The following is a 21,229-nucleotide window of genomic DNA, read 5'->3' as shown; positions in this document are numbered from 1 at the left end:
AATTTTTCAGGTTCGGTCTCTCCTGGTATCACGGTCAGTGATGTGTCCAATCAGACACCTGGGGAACTGAAAACTGAAGGTAAGTGTCCATTTGTGTCACTGTCAATGAACAAAAATCAGTCAGCATCCACAGAATTTGGACAGATGACCCACAGAGATAAAGGAAAGATTAATATTGGAGCTGTGTTTCTGTTAGAGGATTATAAACTCTGACCTTTGTGAATCACAGCTTCCAGAGGACAGAGAGAGCACAGAAGGTAAGAAAAAAAGCATAGGGAATTCAACCCCTGATCACCTCTGCATGGCTTCATGTAGTTTTGATTTTTCAAAAATCATTTTGTGACAAAATCTTTGTGGTTACTCTTTCTATGCAACCTACAAGCAAACATAATACCTTTTAGCAATGATTGGCATTCTGTCTCTCCCTAAACAATATATAAACAACAGAAGTAGGAGAAAGAGTAATTTCTTCTAGGCTAGTATTGAGAATATACTTAAGAGTGTGTAACAGGATTGAGTTTAGACTTTAGGGACTGTTTGAGAAACTAGGTAGATAGGTAAAGATTGCCTACTGAGACCAAACGTAGTCTCCTATCTTTATTTTTATAGCCCTGAATTCACAAGTATTAGTTGCAGCTACATTACGTGTAACTAAAAGAGCACCTTCCAAAGCCAAAAATTAAAATATTCCTTGTATTTTCTATGACTTTATGTAATTTAGAGTTGGCTTTCCCAGGAGTAATAGGAATTATTGGGAATTTACTACACAGTGCTGCCTCTGATATGTACACAGAGTCTGTGAACTTGTCTTACAATTTTTTAACGAACAAATAATACACAAGGAGTGTTGGTTATTTTGAGGATTGAATCATTTAAAACTAAAATACAGAAAACCAATTTTAATACTGCTAGGATAACAGTCTGTTATTAACCACATGTAATATGTCTGCTGATTAACCACACGTAATGTGTATTCTAACTTTATGCACCAGTTAATTCAGAGCCCTTTATAAGTCATAGGCTCAGGTATCCACTAAAATGTTATATAATATTTTTCACACCCTTTAGTTTTATCTTCTTTTTCTTTTTACCTTTACAATTAGCAATGTAGTTCACAAAAGGTTTTCAGTAATATCCTAGAGCAGTGATAACTTTGAGCTGTCAGCCCAGTTATTTACCTGTACAACTGACTTGTTTGCTCTGTTTCCTCACAAGTTGGGCAGACCCAAAGAGCAGGACATTTAAAACAAAACAGCTACAGAAGTTCCTGCTGCACGGGAAGATGTGAGATCGAAATACTACAGAATTACATATAAGCAACTTAGACCAGTTCATGTGGACCATTGCTCTTCTTAGCTAACACCTTTTACAAAGTAATGAGCAGAGTTAGTTTTCCAGGATCCTTAATTTTATGATGAGCCGTGGTAAATTTGTATCCTAAATATATTTCCAGAATCTTCTCAGTTCAAGCCTGTATCATCTCTATTTTACATTACTGCTTTATAATATGTCTGCTTCCATTTATTTGCTTGCTCTCCAACCCATATTCATCCTTCCCCTCAGGACTTAGAGTGACCTATTGCAGCTATAAATAACAACCATGAAGCACCCTAAAACACATTTATGTCCAGGCATCCAAAATTACATATAAGGAAGGCTTTGGTAATCTGACTCCTACCTAACTCCCTACCATCAGCCTTTTCTACTGCCCACCCTCTTCTCTGGCATTCTGAACTGCTGGGCATGCCAGCCTAACCAATCCGTGTAGTTCAGTCAGATAGTCACCCCATCATGTGCTGCTCTGCCTGTCTTGCAATGGTACTGCATGCCCTCCACATTCCTGCCCACTACCGATTTGGTTCTGGCTAACCTCACTGTTTAAGTCAGCACAGGCATTGTCTCTAAAAACCCGTTCCTGATTCCTGTTGTCCACGGTCTTCTTTAAAACTTTAAGTATTTAGCTGGAACTCAATAAATAACAATTGAGTAAAGTAAATAAAGAATATTTTTACAAAGATGATATAGGAGACTGTCGCCTAGTTTTGGAGCAAAAGGGGATAAACACGTTGATGATGATTCATAGCTCGTATGGTAAAGACATACAAGAAAAATCTTTAAAGCACTAAGGTAGGCCCAAAGAAAGAGACACCTAATCATCTGGGGAGGAAAGACAGCCATACTAAGGGAGTACTTTACATAGCAGTCTGAATCCTTTACCTCCCCCCTCCACATGCGTCCCCTTTTTCTGTTATCATTGATATACACTCTTCTGAAGGTTTCACATGAAAAACAATGTGGTTACTACATTCACCCATATTATCAAGTTCCCCCCAATACCGCATTGAAGTCACTGTCCATCAGTGTAGTAAGATGCCACTGAGTTGCTAGTCTTCTCTGTGCTGTGCTGTTTCCCGTGACTCCACACACACCATATGTGCTAATCATAATACCCCTCAATCCCCTTCTCCCTCCCTCTCCACTCCTACCCACCCCTCCCCTTTGGTAACTACTAGTCCTTTCTTGGAGTCTGTGAGCCTGCTGCTGTTTTGTTCCTTCAGTTTTGCTTCATTGTTATACTCCACAAATGAGTGAAATCATTTGGAACTTGTCTTTCTCCACCTGGCTTATTTCACTGAGAATAATTCCCTCTGGCTCCATCCATGTTGTTGCAAATGGTTAGGATTTGTCCTCTTCTTATGGCTGAGTACCGTTCCATTGTGTATAAGTACCGCATCTTCTTTATCCATCCACCTACTGATGGACACTTATGTTGCTTCTGTATCTTGCCTATTGTAAACAGTGTTGCGAAAAACATAGGGGTGCATATGTCTTTTTGAATCCAAAAACCCGTTTTCTTTGGGTAAATTCCTAGGAGTGGAATCCCTGGGTCAAATGATATTTCTATTTTTTGTTTTTTGAGGAACCTCCATATTGCATTCCACAATGGTTGAACAAATGTACATTTCCACCAGCAGTGTAGGAGGGTTCCCCTTTCTCCGCATCCTCCAGCATTTGTTGTTCCTTGTCTTTTCGATGTGGGCCATCCTAACTGGCATAAGGTGATATCTCATTGTGGTTTTAATTTGCACTTCCCTGATAATTAGCGGTGTGTAGCATCTTTTCATGTGCCTATTGGCCATCTAAATTTCTTCTTTGGAGAAGGGTCTGTTCAGATCCTCTGCCCATTTTTTAATCAGGTTATTTATGTAATTTGAAAGGGAAGCACTGGCTGTCTTTTCTTAAGATAATCTTTTTGGTAAGATAGTTGCTTCACAAAAATTCTTTAAGGGCTATCATTGTACACCAAGCCAAACTAACTTGGGAAATGAGAAATGAGGGAGTTCATTCTCTAAATACTAAAATTCTGATTTTTAGCAAATGTTACACTGATTTTGAAATATAAAAATTTTTGATATCTAAAAATTCAGTGGCAATTAAATTTCTTTCTTCCTTTTCAGTAGCCATATTTCATATTGAGACCTTATTATACATTATACATTATCTCTTAGAAGTGTTTTTTATATACCTTCTCACATGAGCGGATCAAGAAATTTAAAGATGGCTAAACTAGAGGATGCAAGAAATGTAGGCATATCAGTAGGCCACACAGGTATTTTTAAAAAAAGAGAGTATTTTTTAAACTATTACACTACAACCTGCATATCCAACTGATCAATTCATAACACTCTCTCTGATGAGAAAGACATCCAATCCCTGAATTTCCATCACAACTCTGTACTTCCTGAATTTCAGAACAAATGGAAGAAATTTACAAATACTTGGATCATAACCCTACAAATGATTCAGCTATATTGCATTAAAGACACATCATTGCATTCTACCATCAGCTTTTCACATTTATCCCCTCAGGGTCATGATTTGTTCCTCTGACTAATGATCACTTTTATTTCCATCAGTCAGCATGTTCACTTTCACGTATGTGCATTTTTCTGTGTTAGTTATACTCATGTGAAACATAGTTTTACTTTTGAAATCTTAACTGCATGTTTTGTTAAACCTATATAGTCCTATGTTTTTCTTCAGCATTTACACTGGATTCATATTTCTATCTTATTTCTGTCCTAAACACTCAAATAGCACAAAGCACCAAATCCTAATGTAATAATTTTCATAGCCAAGCATGATGATTCAGCTTAGCACTATATCTGCCATGAATATATAGTTGGCTTTCTTGTTAATGTATCATTGATTACATATCCCTTTTGCTTTTTAGGTTCTCATGAAAAATATCACATCGAGGTAAAATTTACATATTTTTATCTTGATTTAATAACCACAGATTGTATGAAAAGTAAGTTATTTATTATTCACCTTGTTTCAAAACCCATTCAGCCTGCCACGGAAGCAAAAGACTCTGTCGGCCATAAAAGAGTAGCAGAGAAGGCAACACAAACATCCACAGCAGGTAAAGTTTGTAATACATGTTTAACTCTGAAAAGAAGTACACTAAAATAATTGAATGCTCACAGTGTTCTTATTCCTAATTGTTTCTTTTTTTTTTAAGTTTAATTGAAGGGCTGTACATAAATATGGCAGATGTTATTGTTCGTATCCGTGTTTAAAAAAAAAGGCTTCTAACCATTTGAAAAGGAAATTTTTTTTTTGAGAGGGCATCTCTCATATTTATTGATCAAATAGTTGTTAACAACAATAAAATTCTGTATAGGGGGGTCAAAGCTCAATGCACAATCATTAATCCATCTCAAGCCTAATTCTCATCAGTCTCCAATCTTCTGAAGCATAACGAACAAGTTTTTATATGGTGAACGAATTCTTACATAGTGAATAAATTCTTACATGGTGAACAGTACAAGGGCATTCATCACAGAAACTTTCGGGTTTGATCACGCATTATGAACTATAAACAATCAGGTCAAATATGAATATTCGTTTGATTTTTATACTTGATTTATATGTAGATCCCACATTTCTCCCTTTATTATTATTATTATTTTTAATAAAATACTGAAGTGGTAGGTAGATGCAAGATAAAGGTAGAAAACATAGTTTAGTGCTGTAAGAGGGCAAATGTAGATGATCAGGTGTGTGCCTATGGACTAAGTATTAATCCAAGCTAGACAAGGGCAGCAAAACATCCACGGATGCAGAAGATTTCTCTCAAAACAGGGGGGGGGGGGGTGAGGTTCTGAGCCTCACCTCTGTTGATCCCCAATTTCTCACCTGATGGCACCCCTGCGACTGTGCCTGTCTTAGGTTGTTCCTCCCTTGAGGAATCTTACCCGTCTCTGGCTAACCAGTCATCTTCCGGGGCCATACAGGGAAATGTAAAGTTGGTAAGTAAGAGAGAAGCCATATTGTTTGAAAAGGTTAGCTTTTTACTTCTTTGCAGATTTATGCCCTGTGGCTTCTAGGCCAAGCACTTGTCTCGAGGTATCTTTACCACCTGGAGGAATTATGATACTCGGTAAATTCGATATGAGGCAAGAATTCTATTTAAGGGTGTAATTTGGAAGGAAGAAGAAAAGCTATAGAGGTAGCATATGGAAGAAAACATGGGAGGATTGATTCTTTGACATATCTTCTTGTAGAGTACCTTAAGCATGTATAGGTTTTAAACTACTACCTAACTTGCGCTCACATATTAACATAATAGGAATACGGTGACATAAACAAAGCATATCTATAATTACCATCCATCTCCAGTGAAGCCAAGAAAACCATTTTGGCACCCTAGGCATTTGTGAAAATTTGTCTATGATATGATGGATATTGTCCAACTGTACTTGAACAGTCTGAGAGAAATCAGACAAATTAAAGCAACCCATTTCTGGGATCTGTTCACATCCCATATGTTCTTTTAACCGTAGATAGTCTATAGTCATAAGATTTTGGAGTGCTACAACTTGCACCCCTCCCAACTCCTGGTTGAGTTCCAACAGTACAGATCCGGTCAAATTCGTTGTCTTACTGTATGCACATGCCAGCCTAGACATCTCCCTCCTCATTCCAATGGCAAGTCCAGGAAACGGTGGGGTGGGCGCAGCCACAACCGCAGCATCGCCCGGATCCCTGTGGAGGCTTTTTGATGATCATCCCCCGGTACAAGTCCTCCAGAGAGTGCTGATGCCGAAAGCTCCTCCTCATATCGTATCTTAGTTCATTTCCTGGGTAGCCAAGCTAGGCCTAGATCTTCTGCATAGAAACAAACAGACCCTTTGCCCACACTTTGACATGCCCTCTATACCACTGTGTACAAATCATTGGAGGTCAGCACACAGGAACTGCTTTTTTTTTTTTTAATTAAGAGAAAGGAATATTATCAGAAAAGAGTACCTCCATAGCTGATCATCTGACACCCTTTAAGTGATCAACATTAAGGATATTTGAAGCATGCGTTGATCTTTGATTTGCCAATAGTTTTATCCTATCAAGGAGTAATCCCCCTTTTCTTTCTTTCTTTTTTCTTTATTTTTTTAAATTTTTCTAAAAATCTTTAATCTACACTTACATGAAGAATACTATGTTTACTATGCTCTCCCCTATATCAGGTCCCCCCTAAAAACCACATTACGGTTACTGTCCATCAGCTTAGCAAAATGTTGTAGAATCACTACTTGTCCTCTCTGTGTTGTACAGCCCACGCTCCCCTTTCTCCCTACCCCCCCATGCATGCTAATCTTAATACCCCCTTTCTTCTTCCACCCCTTATCCCTCCCTGCCCACCCATCCTCCCCAGTTCCTTTCCCTTTGGTACCTGTTTGTCCATTTTTCGGTTCTGTAATTCCGCTGCTGTTTTCTTCCTTCAGTTTTTCCTTTGTTCTTATACTTCTCAGCTGAGTGAAATCATTTGGTATTTCTCTTTCTCCACTTGGCTTATTTCACTGAGCATAATACTCTCCAGCTCCATCCATGTTGCTGCAAATGGTTGGATTTTTCCACTTCTTATGGCTGAGTAGTAGTCCATTGTGTATATGTACCACATCTTCTTTATCCATTCATCTACTGATGGACATTTAGGTTGCTTCCAATTCTTGGCTATTGTAAATAGTGCTGCGATAAACATAGGGGTGCATCGGTCTTTCTCAGACTTAATTGCTGCATTTTTAGGATAAATTCCTAGGAGTGGAATTCCTGGGTCAAATGGTAGGTCCATTTTGAGCATTTTAATGAACCTCCATACTGCTTTCCACAATGGTTGGACTAATTTATATTCCCACCAGCAGTGTAGGAGGGTTCCCCTTTCTCCACAGCCTCGCCAACATTTGTTGTTGTTTGTCTTTTGGATGGCAGCTATCCTTACTGGAGTGAGGTGATACCTCATTGTAGTTTTAATTTGCATTTCTCTGATAATTAGCGATGTGGAGCATCTTTTCATGTGTCTGTTGGCCATCTGTATTTCTTTTTTAGAGAACTGTCTGTTCAGTTCCTCTGCCCATTTTTTAATTGGGTTATTTGTTTTTTCTTTGTTGAGGTGTGTGAGCTCTTTATATATTCTGGATGTCAAGCCTTTATCGGATCTGTCATTTTCAAATATATTCTCCCATACTGTAGGGTTCCTTTTTGTTCTATTGATGGTGTCCTACGCTATACAGAAGCTTTTCAGCTTAATGTAGTCCCACTTGCTCATTTTTGCTGTTGTTTTCCTTGCCCGGGGAGATATGTTCAAGAAGAGGTCACTCATGTTTATGTCTAAGAGGTTTTTGCCTATGTTTTTTTCCAAGAGTTTAATGGTTTCATGACTTATATTCAGGTCTTTGATCCATTTTGAGTTTACCTTTGTATATGGGGTTAGACAATGGTCCAGTTTCATTCTCCTACATGTAGCTGTCCAGTTTTGCCAGAACCATCTGTTGAAGAGACTGTCATTTTGCCATTGTATGTCCATAGCTCCTTTATCAAATATTAATTGACCATATATGTTTGGGTTAATTTCTGGAGTCTCTAATCGGTTCCACTGGACTGTGGCTCTGTTCTTGTGCCAGTACCAAGTTGTCTTGATTAGTATGGCTTTGTAGTAGAGCTTGAAGTTGGGGAGTGAGATCCCCCCACTTTATTCTTCATTTTCAGGATTGCTTTGGCTATTCGGGGTCTTTGGTGTTTCCATATGAATTTTTGAATTATTTGATCCTATTCATTGAAAAATGTTGCTGGTAATTTTAGAGGGATTGCATCAAATTTGTATATTGCTTTGGGCAGGATGGCCATTTTGATGATATTAATTCTTCCTAGCCATGAGCATAGGTTGAGTTTCCATTTATTAGTGTCCCCTTTAATTTCTCTTAAGAGTGACTTGTAGTTTTCAGAGTATAAGTCTTTCACTTTGGTTAGGTTTATTCCTAGGTATTTTATTCTTTTTGATGCAATGGTGAATGGAATTGTTTTCCTGATTTCCCTTTCTATTGGTTCATTATTAGTGTATAGGAAAGCTACAGATTTCTGTGTGTTAATTTTGTATCCTGCAACTTTGCTGTATTCCGATATCAGTTCTAGTAGTTTTGGAGTGGAGTCGTTAGGGTTTTTTATGTACAGTATCATATCATCTGCAAATAGTGACAGTTTAACTTCTTCTTTACCAATCTGGATTCCTTGTATTTCTTTGTTTTGTCTGATTGCCGTGGCTAGGACCTCCAGTACTATGTTAAATAACAGTGGGTAGAGTGGGCATCCCTGTCTGGTTTCCGATCTCAGAGGAAATGCTTTCAGCTTCTCGCTGTTCAGTATAATGCTGGCTCTGGGTTTATCATATATGGCCTTTATTATGTTGAGGTACCTGCCCTCTATTCCCATTTTGCTGAGAGTTTTTATCATGAATGGATGTTGAATTTTGTCAAATGCTTTTTCAGCATCTATGGAGATGATCATGTGGTTCTTGTCTTTCTTTTTGTTGATGTGGTGGATGATGTTGATGGATTTTCGAATGTTGTACCATCCTTGCATCCCTGGGATGAATCCCACTTCGTCATGGTGTATGATCCTTTTGATATACTGTTGAATTCTGTTTGCTAATATTTTATTGAGTATTTTTGCATCTACATTCATCAGGGATATTGGTCTGTAATTTTCTTTTTTGGTGGGGTGTTTGCCGGGTTTTGGTATTAGGGTGATGTTGGCTTCATAGAATGAGTTTGGGAGTATTCCGTCCTCTTCTATTTTTTGGAACACTTTAAGGAGAATGGGTATTATGTCTTCTCTGTGTGTCTGATAAAATTCCGAGGTAAATCCGTCCGGCCCCGGGGTTTTGTTCTTGGGTAGTTTTTTGATTACCGTTTCAATTTCTTTGCTCATAATTGGTTTGTTTAACTTTTGTGTTTCTTCCTTGGTCAGTCTTGGGAGGTTGTATTTTTCTAGGAAGTTGTCCATTTCTTCTAGGTTTTCCAGCTTGTTGGCATATAGGTTTTCATAGTAGTCTTTAATAATTCTTTGTATTTCTGTGGAGTCTGTCGTGATTTTTCCATTCTCATTTCTGATTATGTTGATTTGTGTTGATTTTCTTTTTCTCTTAATAAGTTTGGCTGGAGGCTTACCTATTTTGTTTATTTTCTCGATGAACCAGCTCTTGGTTTCGTTGATTTTTGCTATTGTTTTATTCTTCTCAATTTTGTTTATTTCTTCTCTGATCTTTATTATGTCCCTCCTTCTGCTGACTTTAGGCCTCATTTGTTCTTATTTTTCCAGTTTCGATCATTGTGATGTTAGACTATTCATTTGGGATTGTTCTTCCTTCTTCAAGTGTGCCTGGATCGCTATATACTTTCCTCTTAAGACTGCTTTTGCTGCGTCCCACAGAAGTTGGGCCTTTGTGTTGTTGTTGTCATTTGTTTCTATATGATCCTTGATCTCTATTTTGATTTGTTCATTGATCCATTGATTATTTAGTAGCTTGTTGTTAAGCCTCCATGTGTTTGTGAGCCTTTTTGTTTTCTTTGTAGAATTTATTTCTACTTTTATACCTTTGTGGTCTGAAAAATTGGTTGGTAGAATTTCAATATTGTGGAATTTACTGAGGCTCTTTTTGTGAGCTAGTATGTGGTCTATTCTGTAGAAGGTTCAATGTGCACTTGAGAAGAATGTATATCCTATTGCTTTTGGATGTAGAGTTCTCTAGATGTCTATTAGGTCCACCTGTTCTAGTGTGTTGTTCAGTGCCTGTGTGTCCTTACTTATTTTCTGCCCAGTGGATCTATCCTTTGGGTTGAGTGATGTGTTGAAGTCTCCTAAAATGAATGCATTGCAGTCTATTTCCCTCTTTAGTTCTGTTAGTATTTTTTTCACATATGCTGGTGCTCCTGTATTGGGTGTATATATATTTAGAATGGTTATATCCTCTTGTTGGACTGAGCCCTTGATCATTATGTAGTGTCCTTCTTTATCTCTTGTTACTTTTTTTGTTTTGAAGTCTATTTTGTCTGATATTGGTACTGCAACCCCTGCTTTCTTCTCACTGTTGTTTGCCTGAAATATGTTTTTCCATCCCTTGACTTTTTGTCTGTGCTTGTCTTTGTGTTTAAGGTGAGTTTCTTGTAAGCAGCATATAGATGGGTCTTGCTTTTTTATCCATTCTATTACTCTGTGTCTTCTGATTGGTGCATTAAGTCCATTTACATTTATGGTGACTATTGAGAGATATGTACTTATTGCCATTGCAGGCTTTAGATTCGTGGTTACCAAAGGTTCAAGGTTAGCTTCTTTAGTATCTTACTGCCTAACTTAGCTCGCTTATTGAGCTGTTATTTACACTGTCTGGAGATTCTTTTCTTCTCTCCCTTCTTATTCCTCCTCCTCCATTCTTCATATGTTGTGTGTTTTGTTCTGTGCGCTTTTTAGGAGTGCTCCCATCTAGAGCAGTCCCTGTAGGATGCCCTGTAGAGGTGGTTTGTGGGAAGCAAATTCCCTCAGCTTTTGCTTGTCTGGGAATTGTTTAATCCCGCCATCATATTTAAATGATAGTCGTGCTGGATACAGTATCCTTAGTTCAAGGCCCTTCTGTTTCATTGCATTAAATAAATCATGCCATTCTCTTCTGGCCTGTAGGGATTCTGTCGAGAAGTCTGATGTTGGCCTGATGGGTTTTCCTCTATAGGTGACCTTTTTCTCTCTAGCTGCCTTTAAAACTCTTTCCTTGTCCTTGATCCTTGCCATTTTAATTATTATGTGTCTTGGTGTTGTCCTCCTTGGATCCTTTCTGTTGAGGGTTCTGTGTAATTCCGTGGTCTGTTCGATTATTTCCTCTCCCAGTTTGGGGAAGTTTCCAGCAACTATTTCTTCAAAGAGACTTTCTATCCCTTTTCCTCTTTTTTCTTCTTCTGGTACCCATATAATACGAATATTATTCCTTCTGGATTGGTCACATAGTTCTCCTGGTGTTGTTTCATTCCTGGAGGTCCTTTTATCTCTCTCTTTGTCAGCTTCTATACGTTCCTGTTCTCTGGTTTCTTTTCCTTCAATGGCCTCTTGCATCTTATCCATTCTGCTTATAAATCCTACCAGGGCTTGTTTCACTTCTGTGATCTCCTTCCAGACATCTGTGCTCTCCCTCTGGACTTCATCCCATTGCTCTTGCATTTTTCTCTGCATCTCATCCCATTGCTCTTGCATTTTTCTCTGCATCTCTGTCAGCATGTTCATAATTTTTATTTTGAATTCTTTTTCAGGAGGACTGGTTAGGTCTGTCTCCTTCTCAGGTGTTGTCTCTGTGATCTTTGTCTGCCTGTAGTTTTGCCTTTTCATGGTGATAGAGATAGTTTGCAGAGCTGGTACGAGTGACCGCTGGAAGAGCTTCCCTTCTTGTTGGTTTGTGGCCTTCCTCTCCTGGGTTAATAGCGACCTCTAGTGGCTTATGCTTGGCAGCTGTGCGCAGACAGGGCTTCTGCTACCTGACCGTTTGCTATGGAGTTTATTCCGCTGTTGCTGTGGGTGTGTCCTGGCTGGGGCTGCTCCTCCAAAGTGGTGGAGCCCCGTTGGAGAGGGAGCGGCCAGGAGGCTATTTATCTCCGTAAGGGGCCTCTGTGCTCCCTGTTGCCCAGGGGGTTAGAGTGCCCAGAGATCCCCAGATTCCCTGCCTCTGGTCTAAGTGTCCTGTCCTGCCCCTTTAAGTCTTCCAAAAAGCACTCTCCAAACCGAAACAACAACAGCAACAACGAAAGAGGAAAAAGAAAAGAGAAAAAAAAAAAAGGAAAAAAATGCGCGATTTACTTTGTCCTCAGGCGCCGGTCCCAGGCACCCGCTCACCGGTCCTGCTGCCCTGCCTCCCTAGCACCAGGGTCCCCATCCCTGCAACGCCACAAAAACCACTCGCCAAAAAAAAAGCAAAAATCGCGCGACCATCTCCATCCCCAGGCGCTGGTCCCAGGCACCCGCTCACCGGCCATGCCACCCTGCCTCACTGGCACTGGGTTCCCTGTACCACTAAGGCCTCCAAAAAGCACTCGCCAAAAAGAAAAAAAAGGGAGAAATGCGCGATTTTCTTTGTCCTCAGGCGCCGGATCCCAGCCCCCACCCACCAGTCCCGCCGCACTGCCTACCTAGTATTGGGAAAAACGCGCGATTTTCTTTGTCCCCAGGCACCAGTCTCAGTCACCCGCCCACCAGTCCCGCCACCCTGCCTCCCTGGCATCCGGGTCCCCGTCCCTTTAAGGCTTCCAAAAAGCACTCGCCAAAAAAAAATAAAGGGAAAAACGCACGACATTCTTTGTCCTCAGGAGTCGGTCCCAGACACCTGCTCACCGGTCCTGTTGCCCTGCCTCCCTAGCACCGGGGTCCCTGTCCCTTTAAGGCTTACAAAAAGCACTTGCCAAAAATAAAAACCTCTCCAGTTTCTTTCCACCCACAGGTATCCGGGGGAAGGGGCTCTCGGATCCCGCCGGGCCGGGGCTTTGTATCTTACCCCCTTCGCAAGGCGCTGGGTCTTGCAGGTGTGGATGTCGTCTGGATGTTGTCCTGTGTCCTCTGGTCTCTATTTTAGGAAGAGTTTTCTTTGCTATTTTCATAGATCTATGTGTTTTTGGGAGTAGATTTCCACTGCTTTACTTACGCCGCCATCCTGGCTGCGCCTCTAAAATAAAACCTTTAATTCAGAAGTTTCTACTTTTATGTTTTGATACCCTGACATTCCCAGTTTAAAATCCCTGTATATCTTAGGGAATTCCCAGAGGTTAATTATTAGACTCTGAGAGTTTTCCAGTGTTTTAGAAAGCTTATTTGAATTCTATGCTTCATGTACCTAGTGTAAAACTTCTTTCTTACATCTCAATTGTTTTTATCACATCTTAACACTAATGATATTAAGCCACCCAGACGTTCCAATTAGCAGTATGTGTGTGTGTGTGAGAGAGCGAGAAGTCTTTGATTATTAAAAATGGACAGTGTAATTATACCCTAATAAATATTTGGTAGATTTTTAAAACAGTAATTCTGAAATGTTTTGGTCTTAGGACTCCTCTGCATTATTAAAAATTACTGAGAATTCCTAGGAACTTTTAGTTAAATGGGTTGTATCTATTGATAGTAACAACATTAGAAGTTAAAACTGAAAATGTTTAAATACAAATGTACATGATCATACATCACATTAGCCATTAGAGCTCTGATGTTTCACATACCATACCATTTCTCTGGAGCATTACACTGTGTGCTTGTAAAGAGAATGAGAATGGAAATGGCATGTAACATTGAACTTTAGAGCAAACATACTCAGACCTCTTGGACCCCATGAGCAGATGGATTTTGGGACTCCAGGGACTCCCAGGTGATGCTTCACAACCACCACTTTAAGCCTGGCTGGGCCTATGGATGAAACTTTTAGCAGTCCTTGTGATGGAAGGGCTTCAAAGTTTCCATCCAAATTTCTTTTTCTTTGCTCACTTGTTTAGAAAAGTTTAAATTTGATGATTTTGTCTTAAAAAGAAAGTGTTGTTATTCATTTCCTATCTCATGGCACTCTGGCCTCGACTAGCCCTCTTTTAACATGGAAACAGGTCACTCAAGGCTCTTTTCTCACATAAATTGACTGTGTTTACCCAGGTTAACAAGTGAATTCTGAAAATACTGGTGCATACTGTATGTAATTAAAGTGATGCCATTCACTGAAGCTTTTTTGAAATCTATGTCTCAAGAGCACCCAGTACCTTTTATGCATGTTTAAAATAAGTGGTCACCCATAAATTTCATTAATACGAACAAAATTCATACCTTGAAGAGTCTTAATTCCTGATAAACAAAGCTCTACAGAATATAGAATAGGTAATAGAGATTGATGAGCAAGTCAAAGTGATAGTAGAAAACATAAAAGTAGAAAAAATGACGGACCGTGGTTAATTAGGCTTGCCTTCGTGAATGGCAATACAGAGCATATAAAATGCCCATGTAAGCGGTGAGTGAGCAGTGTGTCTCAGTGGGGAGGGGAGGATGTGGGAGAGCTTCTCTGATAAACACGTTGCATAAGTTAGCCAAATTTGTATCATTACTTACAGACTAACACGTGGAAACCTTGTTTTCCGATTTTTCAGGTTCGAACTCTCCTGGTATCACTGTCAGTGATGTGTCCAGTCAAACACCTCGGGATCTGAAAACTGAAGGTAAGTGTCCATTTGTGTCACTGTCAAGGAACAAAAATCAGTCAGCAACCACAGAATTTGGACAGATGACTCACAGAGATAAAGGAAAGATTAATATTGGAGCTGTGTTTCTGTTAGAGGATTATAAACTCTGACCTTTGTGAATCACAGCTTCCAGAAGACAGAGAAAGCACAGAAGGTAAGAAAAAAAGCACAGGGAATTCAACCCCTGATCACCTCTGCATGGCTTCGTGTAGTTTTGATTTTTCAAAAATCATTTTGTGACAAACTCTTTGTGGCAACCTACAAGCAAACAGAATATCTTTTAGCAAAAATTGGCATTCTTTCTCTCCCAAAACAACATATAAATAACAGAGAATTAGGAGAAAGAGTAATTTCTTCTAGGCTACTATTGAGCATATACTTAAGAGTGTGTAACAGGATTGAGTTTAGAGTTTAGGGACTGTTTGGGAAACTAGGTAGATAGGTAAAGATTGCTACTCAGACCAAACGTAGTCTCCTAGCTTTATTTTTATAGCCCTGAATTCACAAGTATTAGTTACAGCTACATTAAGTGTAACTAAAAGAGCACCTTTCAAAGCCAAAAATTAAAATATTCCTTGTATTTTCTATGACTTTATGTAATTTAGAGTTGGCTTTCCCAGGAGTAATGGGAATTATTGGGAATTTACTACACAGTGCCGCCTCCGATATGTACACATAGTCTGTCAACTTGTCTTACAATTTTTTAATGAATAAATAATTCACAAGGAGTGTTGGTTATTTTGAGGAATGAATCATTTAAAACTAAAATACAGAAAACCAATTTTAATACTGCTAGGATAACAGCCTGTTATGAACCACATGTAATGTGTGTGCTGATTAACCACATGTAATGTGTATTCTAACTTTATGCACCAGTTAATTCAGTGCTCTTTATCAGTCATAGGCTCAGGTATGTACTAAAATATTATATAATATTTTTCCTACCCCTATAGTTTTATCTTCTTTTTCTTTTTACCTTTAGAATTAACAATGTAGTTTAGAAAAGATTTTTAGTTATATCTGAGAGTAGTGATGACATTGAGCTGTCAGCCCAGTTATTTACCTGTACAACAGACTCGTTTGCTCTATTTCCTCGCAAGTTGGGCAGACCCAAAAAGCAGGACATTTAAAACAAAACAGCTACACAAGTTCCTGCTGCATTGGAAGATGTGAGATAGAAATACTACAGATTTAAATATAAGCAACTTAGACCAGTTCATGTGGACCATTGCTCTTCTTAGCTAATACCTTTTACAAAGTAATGAGCAGAGTTAGTTTTCCAGGGACCTTAATTTTATGATGAGCCCTGGTAATTTTGTATCCTAAATATATTTCCAGAATCTTCTCAGTTCAGGCCTGTATCATCTTTATTTTACATTACTGCTTTATAATATGTCTGCTTCCATTTATTCACTTGCTCTCCACCCATATTCATCCCTCCCCTCAGTTCTTAGAGTGACCTATCTCAGCTACAAGTAACAACCATGAAGCACCCTAAAACACATTTACGTCCAGGCATCCAAAATTACATATAAGGAAGGCTTTGGTAATCTGAGTCCTACCTAACTCCCTACCATCAGCCTTTTCTACTGCCCACCCTCTTCTCTGGCATTCTGAACTGCTGGGCATGCCAGCCTAACCAATCCGTGTATTTCAGTCAGATACTCACCCCATTATGTGCTGCTCTGCCTGTCTTGCAGTGGTCCTGCATGCTCTCCGCATTTCTGCCCTCTACCCATTTGGTTCTGGCTAACCTCACTGTTTAAGTCAGCACAGGCATTATCTCTAAAAACCCGTTCCTGATTCCTGTTGTCCACAGTCTTCTTTAAACCTTTAAGTATTTAGCTGGAACTCAATAAATAACAATTGAGTAAAGTAACTAATGACTATTTATACAAAGATGATTTACAAGACTGTCCCCTATAGTTTCGGAGCAAAGGGACAAACACGTAGATGATAATTTATGGTTCTTATGGTAAAGACATACAAGAGAAATCTATAAAACACTAAGGTAGGCCCAAAGAAACACCTATTCATAGGGGGAAAGACAGCCATAGTAGGGGAGGGCTTTGTACAGCAGTCTGAATCTTGTAAGAGGAAGAGGAGTTTGTCAATAATAGTGCAGCCAAACATTTCAGGTAAAGGAGGGGTGGTGTATACCCCAATAAAGTCATAGAAAGTAATAATTTTGGTTCCTGAATAATGTAGCTGAAGCCTAGCATGTTGTTAAGATCGTACACTTTTGAGGTAGAAAATAGAGTATCTTGTGGCTTTATATGTTTCTTCTGCATTTTTAAATTTTGGGTTTTTTTCTGATTATTTTGTTTGATGTCGGATGGATTTTTGAATGAGGCTTTTACATGTTTGTATGCATTTATCCTGGCAATTTCTAGTATTTCCCAAGTGTTTGTTGAAGTTGTACATAAGTTAGAAATATTTCCTAAATAAGTATTCAGATAAAGATGAAGCTTAATTTAAACTCTCAATTGATAAAATTTTATTTTCTCTTTGTTTAAGAGTATGGCTTTTATTGAACCATTCTGTTGTAGTTCAATTTAACTGAATATATCAATTTGTCAGCAGAACAAGACGTCATAATGATGTCAAAGAAAGAACGGCCTGATGGAAGTGACTATAACCACCAACAGGTATATAAAAAATTTTAATTTCTGGTTTAATATTGTTGACTATTCTTTAATGTTGTAACATAGTTTAAATGAAATTACCTTTTCAACTAGTCCTTCAGAGTCAATAGATCACTTCATAGGAAGTCTAAAATTTTACTACTTGCAAAAATGAATGAGAAATGTCATAGAATACATCTATATATTCAGGTCTTCCTCATGCAAAAGTGTGAGGAAATGTGGATCAAACTAGGCAAATTGAGTAAAAAAAATAATTTAAAACTCATCACAAATGAGTTAAAGCAGAAGTTTGGTGATCTTTAGGAAAAAGAATTTTAGGAAATAAAATATGCCCAAATATATGCCGATCTAAGGCTCTTACTCTAGGGTAACTGAATTGGTTAGATTTCAGACTTTGAAGTCAATTTTTCAGTGTAGCTAGATTCATTATTATTCTAGTTTATGCCTTCTGAGTCGTAATTCTTCAGTTAAATTTTGAGTAAAGTTTGAGATTTGGATCCAACTTAGTTTTTTTTCAGTTGGATATCCATTAATCACAAAATTTTTCATTGTATAAACATTCAGCTTGTCCCCTATTTTCAGAGGAAATCATGATAAGTCTTTTAATTGAGTGCTAGCTGAAAGTCTCATTTTACTTAGATTTCTGATAGTCATGAACATCTATTGCTTAAAATCTACATGTTGCAGGATAAAATTGCCATGCTAAAACCAGAAACACAAGCAATGAAAAATCAGAAAGAAAAGAAATATCTTGAGGACACTGAAATTATAAAAGAAAAAGATGATCTTCAAAAGAAAACAGTGATTAAGGAAACATCTACAAAAGTAATGTTCCAGTATGGTGGACGGCTTGACTTCCTGACATCTGAGAATACAATGCTACATTCTAAGTTGCAGAATGAAAAAGCAAGCAAAGAAAGATTGGAGACAGAAGTTGTATCAGACAATTCTAGACTGTCTACTGCTACCCGTGATCATGAGCAAAGTCAGGCATCAGAAAGAGAACTAGGATTTGCTTTCCATAGTCTTAGAGCAAGAAATGAGTGGTTTCTGTCTAGTCAGGAAGAAAACATGAGCATTCTTTCTCAACAGCTTTCTAAAGCTGAACGTAAAGTCAGTAGCCTGGAAATTGAGCTGAGTCACACCAGAGATGCCCTTAGAGAAAAGACTTTGGACTTAGAAAGTGTGCAAACAGACCTAAGCCACATACCCTGTCAAAAGAAGAACAGTGAACACAAGTATGAGAACAAACAAGATAAACTGAATAAATACATCAGAAAGCAGGAGTTCTTAGAAAACAGATTATCTCAACTACAAAGTGAAAATGAGTTGCTCCGACAGCAACTGAATACTGCTCAGAACAAAGCTAAAAATGAACTCCAAACTGAAAGGGAAAAATGTCTTACCCTAGAAGTAAAGAATAAAGAATTACTCGATGATTTTAATCGTCTCAAAGAAAGAATGAAACAAGGTGAAAATGAGAAAAGAGAACTAGAAGTAAGTATCCAGGAAAATAAACATTTTTCAAAATTCCTGAAAGAAAATTCAAAGTAATATTTGATTATGGAAAAGTGTTGAGTCTATTGAATATAAAAAGGATATAGACTATAAATATCTTAAAGGCATGCTTGTAGCCAGCAAAAAAATTAATTTGGCAGGTGCTTTATTTTGAAGAAAGACATTTGTGTTGACTATGTTCATTTATAATTTAGTCTTATACTGCTTAAATAATAATTTTAGTCTTTGTGTCATCACATTTTAATACTGTGATGAAGCAGATAAGTGGAAATGCTCATACTTAAAATGAAACTCTAGATTCAATCAAGTGGATCACCTTGACAGTTATTCCAGATTTCCCAGATGAGATGAAGGGCCGATGCTGTATGTCACAGTCCTTTTCCTTCAGTAGCTTTTATACATTTTCAGTTGGTGTAATTTTATTGTGATTCATGTCAATTTGAATTAAATTTGGAAACATTTTAGTCTCAAATCGTGTATTATGACCTTTTCAAAGGCATCTGCTCTCCAAAACATCATATTTTAAGACAAATGTGGTGACATATAGCAAAAAAACATATTTGATTTTTCCCATTGCTATTTAAAATCTACTTCAAACATATTTACAAAGAGTTTGCTCACAATTCTCATTTCAAGGAGAAATGTAGGTTAGTACATAACAAACTTACTGGATATAATAAGTGTGTCCAGTACAAAGAGAACTGTAACTGTCTGTGATTGGAGCTCTTTTTCAGACTAATGTGCAGTGGCAGCAGGATTTGTCTATAGCAGGAATGGAGTGCATTATAGGAGCCAAGGTCAGGGAGGCAGGTAGAGGCCTGGTTACCTAGGGCCTGAGTCCCACTGACATGACTTCACATTTATTCTCAGATGGGGATCTGTTGCAAGGACTCACACAGAGGATTCAGTATGTGAGGAACTCTGAAGTCAGTTTAAGTTACTAGGAAAAAAGAGGGAAAACCTTTCACAACATATAATTTACCACCTCCAAGTCTCACGTATATGGTTTTTGTTTTTTTTTTGAGACTTCCCTAGGTGGTAAAGCTCTGCAAATTCTTAGGGGGAGTGGATAGTGGGGCCGAATTCATTGTCTTAAGTATACAATACTGATTAGGCAGGAGGATCACACAAAATTCAGTAAACAGGAATGTGTATGCATGAGGAAAAGGTGAATTGATGAATGCAGTAACATTTTTCAAAACACGTATGTTAGAGTTACATATTAACAACAAATATGTTATTAGGTACTTGTGAGACACAAACTCCAACAAGAATGGGCTGATGTGGAAATACAACGATTTGAGTCAGAGAGTTTGCTAGAAGCTGCCTCCTACTATACCAATGAGAGACAGGACTTAAAGAAGAAATTAAATCAAGCCCTAAGTCAGGTATGTGTAAAATTTAACATACCAACAGTTAATCTATAGCTAATGAAATAATACACAGTGTTTTAGAATATTAATTTCTGTGGACAGCTTTTACATTTTCATTACAACAAATTTATTACAATTCTGTCTTTACAATGCACTTATTAAACTCTGACTTTAGTTCTGCCATTTATATTATGCATTTTTTCTTACAATATTTATCCTTAGGAAAACAGAATTACGCATCACTCCTCACATCAGTTGAGGCTTTATTTGTTAGTTCCATCCATTGTTTTTTTTTACAGATCTCTCTTTTGCCATGATGAGGCAATCCAAATAAAATCACAGCATAAAGTTTAATGGAATGTTTCAGAAAGTTGTAATTTTTGTTACCTTCACTATTGCAGATGTAGAATACATTTATTTTGTGGATTTCAGGTTAATTGTACAAAAGGTCATTATATAAACCATTTGAAATGAGATACTTCCGTCATTTCCTTCCCCTTTACATATTCCGTAAAAATGTGGAAAGATTCAGATCATGTATAGTATGTATCCAAACATAGAGAATTAAGAAAATTATCTACATCCAGCTGTTAGTCAGAAAAATAGATATGAGTGAGGTGGAAAAAGAGTAAGGACAGGAAAAAGCCCACTGAAAAAGACCCAGAGTTAATCAGTTAACGCTCAAAAGGCCAGGAACAACTTGGCCTGGAATGTTTGAATATTCCCCAGATAAAGGAGGGCACCTCAGCATAGCCCATGTCTTTATTGTGTTAATTATGCAGGCCCAATTTATTTTTTCACTTTACCTATCTGCTGGTCTTTTTCTCCTTCACCACTAATCAAATAACTTGCAACCCAGGCAACTAATTTAGCATGCAGGCCCAGCTGTAAACAGCATAGTAAAAGGCAGGAAGTTAAGTAAGATTCTTATCTTACTCTTTCCCAAGTGGTACTTGAGGGTTCTGATGCTTTTCTACATTCTTACCATATGTGTCATCATCTCTTTTTTTTATTGTAACGATCCTATAGTGGGTGTGCAATGGCATCGCACTGTGGTTTTGATTTGCATTTTTCTGATGAATAATGTTTTTGAGCATCTTTTCCTATGCTTATT

The 21,229-nt window shown here is 38.0% G+C and overlaps 1 protein-coding gene and 1 long non-coding RNA gene across 2 annotated transcripts; one reads left to right on the top strand and one right to left on the bottom strand.

Moving 5' to 3' along the window:
* Positions 1–4,563: 4,563 nt before the first annotated feature.
* Positions 4,564–14,832, bottom strand: LOC140845257 (uncharacterized). The gene is made up of 3 exons (XR_012124069.1): positions 14,449–14,832; positions 12,866–13,033; positions 4,564–6,174 (listed from the first exon to the last, which is right to left on the bottom strand). It is a non-coding gene; the product is annotated as an uncharacterized lncRNA (long non-coding RNA).
* A 2,316-nt stretch (positions 14,833–17,148) lies between these two features.
* LOC140845254 (ankyrin repeat domain-containing protein 26-like) lies at positions 17,149–19,943 on the top strand. Its single transcript, XM_073219211.1, has 2 exons — positions 17,149–17,227; positions 17,912–19,943. Exons 1-2 carry the CDS (start codon positions 17,177–17,179, stop codon positions 18,776–18,778), a joined length of 918 nt encoding a protein of 305 aa, XP_073075312.1. The 5' UTR covers positions 17,149–17,176; the 3' UTR covers positions 18,779–19,943.
* Positions 19,944–21,229: the final 1,286 nt, after the last annotated feature.

The sequence above is a fragment of the Manis javanica genome, chromosome 2 (genome assembly GCF_040802235.1).
Source record: "Manis javanica isolate MJ-LG chromosome 2, MJ_LKY, whole genome shotgun sequence".
Lineage (NCBI taxonomy): Eukaryota > Metazoa > Chordata > Mammalia > Pholidota > Manidae > Manis > Manis javanica.
The sequence above is the reverse complement of the archived record's forward strand: the minus strand, read 5'-3'. Positions and strand labels throughout refer to the sequence as shown.

Coding starts and splice junctions, on each gene's coding strand:
- LOC140845254 (XM_073219211.1), top strand. CDS start 17,177: ATGATGTCAAAGAAAGAACGGCCTGATGGAAGTGACTATAACCACCAA. Junction 17,228..17,911: donor GTGACTATAACCACCAACAG/GTATATAAAAAA, acceptor TACATGTTGCAG/GATAAAATTGCCATGCTAAA.